The sequence below is a fragment of the Carassius auratus genome, unplaced genomic scaffold (genome assembly GCF_003368295.1).
Source record: "Carassius auratus strain Wakin unplaced genomic scaffold, ASM336829v1 scaf_tig00004858, whole genome shotgun sequence".
NCBI classification, from domain to species: Eukaryota; Metazoa; Chordata; class Actinopteri; order Cypriniformes; family Cyprinidae; genus Carassius; species Carassius auratus.
Window position 1 is genome coordinate 357,521 of NW_020523620.1, and position 14,156 is coordinate 371,676.

At 38.2% G+C, this 14,156-nt stretch overlaps 1 protein-coding gene across 1 annotated transcript in view; it reads left to right on the forward strand.

The window, feature by feature from the left end:
- The first annotated feature begins 907 nt into the window (after nucleotides 1-907).
- Nucleotides 908-14,156, forward strand: part of LOC113070621 (A disintegrin and metalloproteinase with thrombospondin motifs 16-like) — a 117,536-nt gene continuing 104,287 nt past the window's right edge. Inside the window, exons 1-3 of the mRNA XM_026244023.1 lie at nucleotides 908-1,047; nucleotides 1,147-1,237; nucleotides 4,635-4,963. Of these exons, the coding sequence (XP_026099808.1) occupies nucleotides 952-1,047; nucleotides 1,147-1,237; nucleotides 4,635-4,963 (516 nt within the window). The 5' untranslated portion in view covers nucleotides 908-951. The remainder of the gene's footprint in view (nucleotides 1,048-1,146; nucleotides 1,238-4,634; nucleotides 4,964-14,156) is intronic.

Sequence of the window (14,156 nt, forward strand, 5' to 3'; positions counted from 1 at the left end):
ATGACAGCTATCAGGATGTGAAGAGACTTTCAACCAGGACAACAAAAAATTATTTTGAACCAAATCAACCTACCCTGCCTTTAAGGAACATAATGTCAGCATTAACTTTTATCTATTCTATTCTATTCTATTCTATTATCAATTCTATTCATTTTGGTCTAATTGATTTATGTATTTAAAAGACCACCTTGCCATGTGTACTGTGCTAGACTCTCTCGTTGGTCAGATCGCTTCTATCGTTCTCCTCATCTCTTAGTCTCTTTGGATAAAAGCGTCTGCTAAATGATTAAATGTAAATGTATATTTCCAGCACATACAGATATATAAATATTGGACAGTTCCAATAATCATGAAATACAATTTATAAAGATAATGGATATTCCATGTATGCATTAATTAGCTAAATTTGTGTTTTTTATTAAAGGCATCTTGTTAGTCTTATTTTTTTTACAGACAACTGATTGGTCCAGTATTAGCGGGACATTTCATCATTATGTTTTAACAAGTTTTTAATTTGGGTTGTATCTTTTCATCTGTAGGCTACTGAATTATAAAGTGGTTTAAAAGTGCAATCAGCTGATGACTGTGGGCTTTACACCACCTTAACTGGAATTTAAAATGTAAGGCAGCAGTTAATGTCAGTTGGTTTACAGGGTATATGTTTGGGCTCTTACGCACAGGTGTGGGCTGTGATTGGCTGTTACAGCGCACTGAGCGGAGACTCTGAGGACATCAAAGAGCAATGGCACAGTTATCCTCAACCACACTGCATTAACGTACGGAGAGACGTTCTCCAGAAACGCACCGTCAGGATGCAGACCATGGATTCGGGATCGCGTTTATTGCGCTTCACTGATGCTGTACGATAGATCTGAAGAGATTCAGTGAGAGAGCGGCGCGTATTTGGAGAGGCTTTACGCGGCAGATTTTGGATAAGAGTCTCTAGGAGACATGGCTTGCCTGCGCTCTGTGCCATCGAGGAGAAATTATTGCGCATCCATCTGTTCTGTGCTGTTCATTCTGTTTTTTATACTCGGATGCCAGCAGGTGAGCAAACACGCGCCTGTTTATATTACTGTATATGTACTGTCAATATTGATTTGTATTGCAATGCAATTGATGCATGTTCACTGTTTGTCCACGTAGAGATCCCACAGTGCATCTGCAACCCTTCAGACTGCTCCTCGTGTAAAGCATAAAGCTCTGCTGGAAACTCTGCGGTTACCTCACAACACAGGTGAGAGCGTGTTACCTGCCAAACGTGATTGACAGCTGTCAGTCAAAGTTGCATTATATCAGCAGTTGATTGATATTGCATCATTAATTTAGATTTTCCTCCCAAAAATTAAAAGAAAGCAACTCAAAAATATAATTGAAAGAGATTGACTTTATTGCCGTTACACGGTCTATGTGGGATATGGTCGGCAGTGGGCGCTAGATATCCTAATTACTCTGATGACAAATGCACCTTAAAATACAAACTCGAAACGGTTGTGTTGAGGTGATTAGGCTGTTTAATAATAATAATAATAATAATAATAATAATAATAATAATAATAAATGTGTTAATAATAATAAATGTGTTAATAATAATAAATGTGTTAATAATTATTGTTTCTTGTGGTGACATTTAATACCTGCAGTGTTAGAAAAACCTGAGACCCATCATCCAAGGTAGCTTTGCAATTCAGGAGAATTTAAATATTGTTATATAAATAGCACCACAAATGTGTGTTTTTGTATAAAGCTTATTATAATAATCCAATGGTTTGGTTACAGACTAATTCAAAGCCTTCTCCTAATTCAAAAAGCATGTGTATTTCATGTGAAAATGATGTCCCCAGATGTCCCCAAAAGGAGGTTATGTCACGTGCACGCACACACACAGAGAGACAGAAGGAGGAGGTGTGCAGCATAAAGATTGGCATGCACTGGAACTTAGTGAAGAATAAACAAAGACAGACACTTGAAGAAGTTCTTTATCAATCAAGCTTTACAAACAGTCTCTATGTGCACTTACTGCCTTTATCCTGTGAAGAGTTTCTGCGCTGTTTGGCTCGAGCTTGATCGTGTGTGTGTGTGTGTGTGTGTGTGTGTGTGTGTGTGTGTGTGTACTTGTGTGTGTGCTTGAAAGAGAAAGAGAAAATGAGAGCGTGTGTCTCCATATCACAGTGGAGCATTAAGAGTGTGTGTCATCAGTGTGTATCTCACCCCACGGTCAGAGATCATAAATCTGTCTGCTCATGTCTGTAAAAGCATTTATAACTTGAGCCACCGCGAGGATGAGAGGAGCACGAGTGTATGTGGAGGTCAGAATCACACAACATCTCCATGGATCTTCCAATAAATCACTTCAACTTGCATTTGTACAGTTACTTATTTTATGCAATAACAACAGTGCATATGGCCTTTTTATCCTGATGTGAATCATTAAATGATAAAGGACTTTTGTAATGTTTAATGTCAGAAATTAGGAGTAAATTTCACAAATTATTACAAAGAAACGGCACAGAGTACCTGACAAGGCTTAACCACATCAACATCATCCACTTAGTATGAGCTTGACGTATTCTAGTACGGGATTAACATCATTCAACATGAACACAACACATAAGGGAAGTCGAGATGTTGTGTTATTGTGTTATAGTCTTATTCTTACTATTTTCATTTAACATCACATCAGAATCAGAATGAGCTTTATTGCCAGGTATGTTCACACATACGAGGAATTTGTTTTCGTGACAGAAGCTCCGCAGTGCAACATAACAGCGACAGAACAAAAAACACAATAAGGAATAAAAAAATACAAAAAAATACAAATAGGTGGGTAAGGAATGACAATATACAAATTGACAATGTATGGCAGGTATATTACAATGAGCATTTATGGATGTACATGTATATTATGTGCAAAAAATTTAAGTGTAGGCTAAATATGTGTGTTAGATAAATAAGTGTATGTGTATATAAATATAAATAGTGTAGTGTGTTCCACAGTTTTTATCCGCTGTTCATAAGATTTGCATATACATAAAAAATAAAAATAAAAAATACAAGAGAGTGGTAATATCTGTTGAACAATTGGTAGACAGGGTGTTCAGCAAACGAATCTTTAAAGTTTTCTGAAAAAAAAAAAAAAAAAAAAAACTTTGCTCACACTTTATATTAGGTAGCCTTATCCATTACACATGATGCAATGTTGTCACATTGTGCATTTAAAGTACCAGTGTTTTAATTAACATCTGTAGTAAAACTGTTAACTTTACCTCTAACCTTACCTCAAAAACTAACACTATTACCCTCATAAACCTAACCTTACCTTTAGTCCAATATATAACCATACCTCATTTAATTGTATTTGATAGTAGACGATTTCTCTGGATCTTGAATCGGTTGGTTCTTCAAAGCCTAGAGTTGCTAAACTTAAACTTGCATAGGAGAAGGCTTACTTCACGTAAACAGGATTAAATCAGATCTGTTTTAAGTGGAAATCTCTCCCAGCCACTGCTGCTTTATTAGAGTGCCCTACCGATCCAGGGACAATTATTTAAAATAATAATAATTTGAAAATAATATAAGAATGTTGTGTAGTCTATAATACTATAGACACAGCCAGTTTTACTCATTGAAATATTTATTCATGATAAAATGATCTTAATAATATTATTAATTAATAATAAAATACTTATCATAGACAATCCAGATATTTTAATCAAATCCGCAAAATTAATTAGAAGAACCAAATTAGCCAGAGATCAGTTATCATGATTAGAAGATTTTTACTAAACAGGGCAAATTAGTGCGAGAGTGCAATTCCAAAACAGCGCCAATGGAAGGGGAAATTTAATAACAATGTGCAGAACAAAGAACACAGACGCAACATCTCATTTACATATCAATCAATGCAATATCCCAAGCTAGCGCAAATTAGTGCAATCGCAAATAAAGAAAGAAGAAATAAAGGAGCCACAGTAAGTTGAAAAGAACCAGAGGCCAAAAAATGAAGGTTTGCAAGAAGTTTTGATAGAGCTGGTGTGAATCTTAAATTTCAACTCGTCATTTATTTCCTGAAGCAAATTTAAAATAACATAGCTTGGCAAAATGTGTTCTTCTGGGATTTAAAATAAATAATTATGTGTAGGAAAAAACGCTCTCCCTTCTAGCACTCGCTCTCTGTTCTCTGCAGCAATAACTGCAGCGATTTCAAGTGCAAAATAGTGTGACATGCTTTATTTGGGCATTAAATAATGGCGCAAATCCAGTAATTTGACGAGCACAAACATTAGTAAAACGCATTGCATGATTCATTTGAATACGCTTCTCCCATAACTTTTGTGTCTAAAAGGGAAACTCCTACAAAAGTATATATTTAATAAGAGCAGATGCAAAAATAATCAATTATAAATTAAGCACTAATTCATCACTGCTCGTCTTTAGTAAAATTTGACAGTACTATTTTAACATCAAAAGACGGTTTGCGCTGGCACAAGCTGTTAGTAAAACTGACCCCTGGAATCTTTCAAATCATCTCAGATTAATTAAGTGAAGTATGATGAACGGACCCCTGAACAGAAAAAAAAAAATAATAATCATTCAACTCCAGTTTTAATGACCTCACTTCCTCCTCTATGTAGAATATGAAATCGTGGCCCCATACGAGGTGGACCATCAAGGGCGTTATGTTTCCCATGCCGTGGCCCACCATCACCACAGGAAACGCTCCGCAGAGGGTCAAGATCATGACCTCGCTGTGCACTTCAGGCTGCGTGGATTAGGACAGGACTTCCACATGGACCTGCAGCCGTCACGTGACCTGATCGCCCCCAGCTTCACCGTACAAACCCTGGGCAGGAGCGGCACCAAGAGCCTGCTGCCTTTTCCTCAAGACCACCTCTGCTTCTACCACGGGGTGCTGAGGTCAGAGGTCAACTCATCCGTGGCCCTGTCGACATGTGCAGGGATGGTGAGTGGATTGATGGGTTATCCTGTTTCACAGCTGATTGTTGTCATTTGGGGAAGGAATCATTTTCAGATAGTCTTACAGTTATTCTCGAATGCATTTCTTAAAACTATGCCTGAGTCAAAATGCTTAGTTATTTCGTCAATATAACACTGCAGTCTGTTAATATTACCTGCTGTAAACTATGACAACAGTTTGGATGACAGTTACTGTATTGAAATGTAGAAAGCTGTATTTCTTATGTATGCCATATATCCATTTCAAAAGTACAGTACTAATGTACACATTACTGTATGTGGGATATTGATTGAAAAAGACTGGATATGAGTCACAGTTACACTTTTACTAGTGGTCTGAGAACTGTGCACACTGGAGGGAAACGTAATCAGTAACAGGAAACATTCATTATTATTATTATTAACCATGTCAATTGATTATTTCACCACCCTTGTCTGAGAGGAGGAGATATACTGAGAAACATTTTTTATTGGTTTATATCAGTTCCCCTTTACCTTTCCCTTACCTTCCTTTTGTTTGAGAAATGATCCAACCAAATGGCCCAACATGTTTTTATTTTTTTAGCTTTTTTTTTTTGCTCCAAACTTGTCACTCAGCAGCTTTTAGGCATTGCTCTGTTTTTATTTTATTTTATTTTTTTATTTTTTTTTGTTATAAATCAGAAATGACAAGGAGGCAGCTTCCTGGAATACAAAGTCAATAGGGAGCGTTGGATCGACTCTGCCACAGTTCTCATGACTTTACCCCGACTGGACATAAAGTGTCCTGCCCCATCAACAGAGACCGTCTAAAAGCCCGGCATTAAGATCCCCTTACACCAGTGACTCAATAATCCACATAAATTTAGGTCAGTGGAGGTTTTACTTAAGAAAACAGAGCCCTCTTTTATTAGTCAAATCAACATTTGGAAGATTCATACTCATCCTCAGTGAACCAAACACATATTATACTCACATAGGCATCAATACATGTTGTTTTATTTTTAATCAGTTCATTTTGAAAAGGAGTTTGAGCAAATTGCATCAGCCATTGGTGCCATTATAATGATACATTTACATTTACATTACATTTACACGCTTTTATCCAAAGCAACTTCCAGTGCATTCAGGCTATACCCTTCTTTTTTTTTTATCAGTATGTGTGTTCACTGGGAGTTGAACCCACAACCTTTTGCACTACTCTACCACTGAGCCACAGGAACACTTCAGCTACAAATCTATAAACAGAGACTAATGGCTAAAAACCAATTGGAGATTCACAGTATTAACAGTATGAAATCACACCTGGTGTGTTTGAAGTTGGTGTTAAATCTAAGAACAATTATCATTGAGAAAGAAGTCTTAGCAAGTAGTGAACTCATTCTGAAGAGAGATACTCAGAGTTAATCCTGTGGCAGTTAATTTCCAATGGCTTTTAACCTTTATGCGATTGTAAGCCTTTAAATGGAAGCAGCTCAAATCTTACTGTCATTGTCAATATGCTGGGTCTACAACTAGCTGAAATATGTTTTGGAAGTGTAATTTTGTAGACTATGACACTGTCCCCCAGCTGGATGTGATTAGCTGTGGTGCAGAGTCATTAGTTAACTCTGTGTCCAGTAAAGTCTGTGTATAAATTCACTTTGAATGGTGAAGCCTGGCTTGGCAGATCACTACTGTAGGTTGGCAGGGCTTTGATGACAGTCAGAGTTTGTCATAAAAGGTCCCAAATGTGAATTTAAAGGCGTGATGAATGGACTATTGAGGCCCCAATGATTTCAAGCTGACGGCTTTATACAAAACGGTACAATAGCTGTCTTTAGTGGTGGCACATGGGATGCCAATTAGGAGGGTCATTGGAAATGGGAGTCTGGGTTGAGACGGATGCCATGCCATGGAAACTCCATGCTAAAAGTCTTTCTGAAGTGATGCCAGTCTGCAAAAACAGGCTAATTGTAAGTGATGTCAGCCATAAGCTGAAGCCATAAATCTACATTTGGACACCCAACCTCCAACACATCTGACACAACACTGTGAATAACACAGCTTAAGCAAGCAAAACATTAATTATGTAGGCAATAACTCAGTTTAATATTTGACTAATTTACTGAGGTGGCATCGTCGTTAACTTACAAAAATGATGATAATTTGGTGGATAATTTACATTTTTCCGTTAATAACAGGTAGTGTATTCTGATGTAAAATTAACAGTCGCTTGAGGATGCTCTATAACCATCTTATCTGAGCTCAAAACACTGCTTGAGCGAGTGTCAAGATACTAAAAATAATAAATACATAATTGTGAACGTGTTTATGTGTGTTTATTTTTGTTCTCAGTACATTATCTTAATAGCATTTAATGATTATGAACAAAAAAGCATTACAAAAAAAATAATAATAATAATTATATACCATCAATGAAACCAAAAAGCTGACGCGGAGGTATATATAACTGCATTATAAAGTAATTTTGAGTATTATTGCTATTAGTATTATTTTCTAAAATTAGGTACATGTAATTTAAAAGTACATATGGCAATGTTTTTGCAACAGCTCCAAGTCTCACGTGCAGTGTAAGCTATATGTTACTGTCCGAATCCGTTCACTTATTTATTTGTTCACTCTTTCCTGAGTGAACTCAACTGCCATACACTATATAGGGATTAGTGAATGAGTGAGCGATTTCAGACACAGCATACCCATACATCCTTGAGTTTTACAAGTGAAAAGTGTATGTGTCGCTTTTGCCGCTGTCAGTGTCAACAATTAAACATAGCCAGAGAGGGTGTGTGGAACGTGTACACTCGGCTCGGTAAAAATACAAATACAGTGAACAACACTTAATATGAGTACTAAAAGAACACGGTCAGAATCAGATGACTCACTGGCTCTATGGTTCTGTGGTTATGTTACGTTTTATAATTAATTTTATGTAGGCTACATTTTATTAAAAAAATTAAATAAATTCAATACCCTTTTGCACATTTTATGTTCAGTAGCTCTTTCTAGCTCAAGCAAATCCAAAAGGATTTATTGTTTTTTATTAGGTCGTCTGTTGACTGCTGTATATAAAACCCCTTCAGTTTAGTTGTTGTTACCTCAGGGGATGAAGGGAGTCATAAAAAATTAATAATAATAATAGAGTACCGGCACCTTTTTTCAGCCACTTAAAGCACTGAAGACAAGGCAGTACAAAACTGGTCTAAACTGAGACTTTGTACTATCTATTTTTGGTACAGGTCCTGTTATATTGAAAAAAAAAAAAAAAACAAGGACAAACTCTCAGTCCGCAAGAAATCAAGTTTGATTTCTGATCCCAAGCTGCTCCGTAGCAGAGCCTGCTGCATTGGTTCATCATCTTTCACCAAGTTTCCAATATAATTATGATTTTGCATTCATTATTAGACTTTGAAAACCAAGCCATGCAACCCACAGCAACACTTCAGATCTCTTTTCCAAAATATTTACATTATTATCTCTCATAGAAACAATCAATGTTTCACTCTACAGGCTTTAAATGTGGCTTTGATGGACTGACAGAATTAAAGACTAACATATTTATTTATAATGAACAGAAATGGAGCGTAGCACGATTTGTCCTATAAAAACAGAGCAAAAAGAGGCGCCGCTGGTGACTAATTGTTGGCAGGAGGTCGTTGTTAATGTGCAAGGAATAAATGCTGTCCTGCTGGAGGTGGTGTTTCTGGGGAGCTTAAGTTGATTTAGCCTTGATATGTTATAGTCAGTGTTCATGCAATGCAATGTCCAGGAAAGAGTTAAGACCAAATCTGCCTCTTCATGACAAGAACAGCAACAGTTAGTCACTGAGATGATGTAAGAGGATTTAAAAAAAAACAAGCAAATCATTGACAGCCTCCTCAAATAGTTTCAGCTGGCAAATAAACTGTTATAGCAGCTCTGAGGAGAGCAGAAGTTAAGTTTCGGCTTCTAAATGCAGCGAAGCAAGTACAAGCCTCTCTCTCATGGAAATAGGAACAGTGTCAGGTGCATCGCACCTTTGATTCCTCCAGGGTCGTGCCTGGATCTGCCCATTTCCCAAGCTGTTATTTTCTCCCAGGTAGCATCTCAGCCCGTCTCCTTGCACTTTACGACTGCTATTTGCACCTTGTAGCTCTCAGTGTGTAATTTCATGAGAGGTATTTAAGGAGGCAGCGCAGACATTTGTTTTAAGTTAAGCTTGTCATGGCCCTGGGAGACTGAGATGCAGATTTGTGGCGGATGATTCTTACGTGTTACTTAAGCAGGAATGCCGTCAGCAGCACCACTCCCACTTGACAACATGGATTTGCAATGTTTACTTACACTTAACCGTATGCTAAGTGCCATGTGTGTAAGTTGATTTACATTTTCGAGTTTCCTCCTGGCAGAAATGGAAAGGTACAGATTTCCCTGGATAGATCATCAAATTTATGATTTCCTTCAGAATTCTCCCGTTTCCCATTTGGCAGTTGCTTTAGACCAAACTTGATATTTATATTGTGCCTGATATAAATTTGACTGAAATTTGATTTATCCATTGCATCATCCAGCAGTTCCCGAACAGCATAATTCAAGCTCTTACGACAACAGTGAATTTCTTGTCTGTGCCGCAAATCTTTGTCAACCCATGCTCTTTATAGCTCAAGTTAATGTTTGTTGCAGTTGATATTGTATATTGAAAGTGTATAGAGAGATCTTGACAAACATGAGCAGTGTTTTGTTAAGACCTCTTCTAAACTCTAGAGTGAGATTACTGGGACCTGTTTCTATGAAGATAAATTTGAAAAGAAGAAGGTTTACAAAATTTACTTTTGGGTTATGAAATGGAAAGTTCACCCAAAAAATTCATCAAAACATCTTATTTTGTGTTAAGTGAGATGAAAAGGATTAATACAGTTTTGGAACAATTTGAGGGTAAGTAAATGATGACAAAATGTTCAGTTTAGACGAAAATATTCAAATTATTGTCTGGATGATAATCAAAATTGGGATATCAAATATTTTATAATTTGTACAATCCGACCTCCCAAACATGAAAAGAGCTAAAGGAAGTTAAAGAGAAAACAAATAATGCACACTATAACCTTCTAAACAATTATATGTAGCTATTTTAATAATGGGGGTTTGTTTGACTTATTTGACTGAAACACAGGAGGATCAGTGCTGGACGGCACCAGCAGAAGTGGAGCAGGGGAACTGGCAGGTTTAGGAGGAGGTGGGAGAGGGAGGCTGGGAGGGAATACAGAAGACACAGAAAATTCAGAGCTTGGCGGAACCAGCGGAGACACAGGAAATTCAGAGCTGGGCGGAACCAGCGGAGACACAGGAAATTCAGAGCTGGGCGGAACCAGCGGAGACACAGGAAATTCAGAGCTGGGCGGAACCAGCGGAGACACAGGAAATTCAGAGCTGGGCGGAACCAGCGGAGACACAGGAAATTCAGGGCTGGGCGGAACCAGCGGAGACAGAGGAAATTCAGAGCTGGGCGGAACCAGCGGAGACACAGGAAATTCAGAGCTGGGCGGAACCAGAGGAGACACAGGAAATTCAGAGCTGGGCGGAACCAGCGGAGACAGAGGAAATTCAGAGCTGGGCGGAACCAGCGGAGACACAGGAAATTCAGGGCTGGGCGGAACCAGCGGAGAAACAGAAAATTCAGGGCTGGGCGGAACCAGCAGAGAAACAGAAAATTGAGGGCTGGGCGGGATGCTAAATTTGAATGAGGCGGGACAAAGGGTAAAATTGCTGTACAGTACAACAAAGCGGGACAGGTGGTCACTCTATTTGCGCCAGTTATTCAGCCAATAAAGTGTAGGCCTATGTATTTCAAAATTGTGTCTAGTACTATATAAATTACAAAGGTATTTCAAACGACCTGACCGACCGCGACCTGAATATCAATAAAAATATTTTTGGATGACTCGTAACCGCGGGTAACCACGGGTGACCGCAGGCACCCGCTCATTTCGGATCAATCCGCGCATCACTGCTGTGTATGGGTTTGTCCCCCCTTGGTGATATGGCAAAAATATCACGATTTATTTATTTATTTTTAATGTCATGATTTTATCACGATTCCTTGTCATGCTGTTTGAGCATTGCAGCCAAACTAATTTCACTATTATAAAGATAAAGCCTTTTAAGGTAACAAATCTGAAAAAGTATATTGAATATTTAGGCAAATTCATTACCTTATAATCGTCATTATTTTATCTTTGTTATAAAAAATGAGAACAAAGATACACATTACAAATACACATCATATACAAATAATATAAAGAGTTTATTTTCAGTTATAATAGTTGTATTTAGCAGGATTGAATGACTGAATGAACAAATATAAAAATAAAACACCAATACATTAATTCATATTAAAGTAACTGTATAAAGGGTTTTTCAGTCAAAAATATTGAGTGATTTTCAAAAGTTTTATTAACAATAAAGGAATATTTCACCCAAAAAATTAAATAGGTTAGTGTTTCATTTTTTCATAGCTCTTTTTTTACTACTATAAAAGTCAATGTAGACCAGCAACTGTTTGGTTATGCAGATTCTTAAAAATATCTTCTTTTGTATTCAGCACAAGAAATAAATTAATATAGGTTTGGGACAACATGTGAGTGAATAAAAAATGACAGAAATGTAATTTTAGGGTGAACTATCCCTTTAATTACAGCAGCATTTAGCCTACTGTCCCTTCAAGACCTGCACACATCTAATATACAGACATACATATGTGTCTTTCGGTTGATTAATTTCATTTTAGACATAACCAACTGAGTCTATACATAAACCTTGTGTGTTTTGACAGTGTTAGCACAAAACATAACTTAGTTCAATAATCAGGCAGAGTTTGAGAGGATTTTTCATTTTCATGTGCATGCTTTGAGTGTGCTTAGAAAAACCGCACACCAGAACAGCACATGAATCAAACATTTAAATAACCAGTAAGACTTTTAAGCAGATGCAAAAAATAAAAATAAAAAGTACTCTTGTGAATATGTGCAGTGTCCTGTGAAAGTAACTCTACCAATGAGTTAACACTGATGTTAATGTATGTTGCATTATATAGATTCTGCGGCGCCAAAACTGCAGCTGATAGTATGTGGGCTGCAGCACAATACAACTAGGGCTGGGTGATATATCTAACGATATGATCATGTGCATCTAGTCAGTAAATCTGGTTCCATGTTTACAGCTAAATCGCCAACACCTGCTTTTAAATGGAGAGGCATTTAATAGACAGAGCCGTAGATCACTGACAAGCTATGCAATATCACGTTCATTATCCCAGATGAATCATCTACGATAATGAATGCGATATTATGTAGCTTGTAAGTAACGATTGTAACAATATTTCTTCAGATCATGGAGACATTCTTCATATTCTTCAAATCTTCATATCGCACATCCCTACCCTAAGCAGAAATTTCAGACCCGGGGCAGACCGGACCACAAGGGCACCTTAGCATTGGACCTCAAAGGGGCAGGGGCTCGAGACCCCCCACAACACCCCGTGTACCCCACTGAAAGCAAAGGTCATCTGCAAATCAAAGTTCTTCAACAGTCTGGGGTAAATAGGGCTTGATAACTGGAAGTGGTGTCACAGAGGATGAACGCTAAGCTTAGTGCATATTTTCATATCAGAAAGCCATGTGGATTTAATCAAATGGAAAACACAACAGGGGGTCACTGCAAGGTTGCTCACTGTCTGTCTGAATTATGTCACTGAGATATCGTCTTCCTCAACTAACTAAAATGCCATAATTGCAAGCCTGTGGGATCCTATTGACTAAACTTGGGATGGATAGGAAGGACTGACTGGAAGACGTGAGGCAAGCATGTAAACAGCATGAAAGGACAATCGCCATAAATCGACTCGACTTTGGGAATTAATCTTGACAACGGCTCAAACTCCTAACACGAGAGCAGCAGGTTGGAGTCATGTGGACTGACCAGTCATGCCTGAACTTCATCCCACGTCTAGCCCAAAAGCCTCGGCTCTGGCAAAGGTCGCTTCTGTTGACTAAACCCTGTGATCTGGTGACAGAAGACAAGAGTATCTCATGAGGATTGCTGCCTTGACACCAAAACAACTGGGTTATTTTGCTCTTTGAAGTCCTCAGAGTCCAATAAAGGATCAAATGCTTGACTGTAGGACCTTTGGTCTTGGGCTGAGATTAAGTCCCAGGTGTTGTTCCCTAGAGTTGGGGTACTCGAACTTGAACTCGGACTCGAGTCCAATTTTGAATGAACTCGGACTTGTCACGCACTCGGGTGAATTTGTACTCGGAATTGACACGGACTTGAACATTTTGGACTCGGAAAATATTCCGAGTACAGTCGAGTCCGCGTCATGTGTAACAATAAAACCATCATAAAATTGAGATGATGAATTAATGAATGTCTCCCCTTCTGTCATTTTACTGCACCACACTGGCAGGCAGCAGTAGCATATCATCTCATGCTTGCAGACGAAACACACGCACCACTCACTGGATCTCATTATGGATTGATGGGAAGTTTGATTCTTTTCCGCGAACCGGTTCTTTCGGACGGTTTGATTCAATAAACCGGTACTTTTATGCTCGACGTAATGACTGGCATTGGCGATGACGTTATGGCGTCAAGTCTATCAAACATTCAAATATATAAAAACCTCATAATCATGCAACAACACACCCAAATACAGTAACAGCAATAATGTGCATACGAGGATTTAAGTCTTGAAGATATAAAGTAAATTAGGTGTCATCAGCGCAGAAACCATGATCCACTTACTATAGCTACATAATCCATTGCGATGTATTTGTTTTAAATGAACTTACGTTTCGTCAGATTGCCCTTCTTTCAAGCCCTAGGTTTACCCGCACTCATAACATTAGCACAGAATCAGAATCAATCACCAAAAGAATCCGTTCGGTTCAGACGCGCAGTGAGTCAGTCGGCTTCACGCTGAATCACGCATGCGCAGTATCATCAGCTCCTCGGTTCTCGAATCAGACGCGTCCGAAAGAAACGGTTTTCGGTTCAGTTTGATCCGAAAACCGATACAACCGGTTCTTGACTCGAAAACGAGAATCGCTCAAACCGGCACATGCTGCAGTTCAGTATCATCAGCTGCTCTACTCGTGTTCATGTTCCGTTTACTACAAACTCAATTTGTGAATCTGTCATCATTAACTATAAATACAGTACAG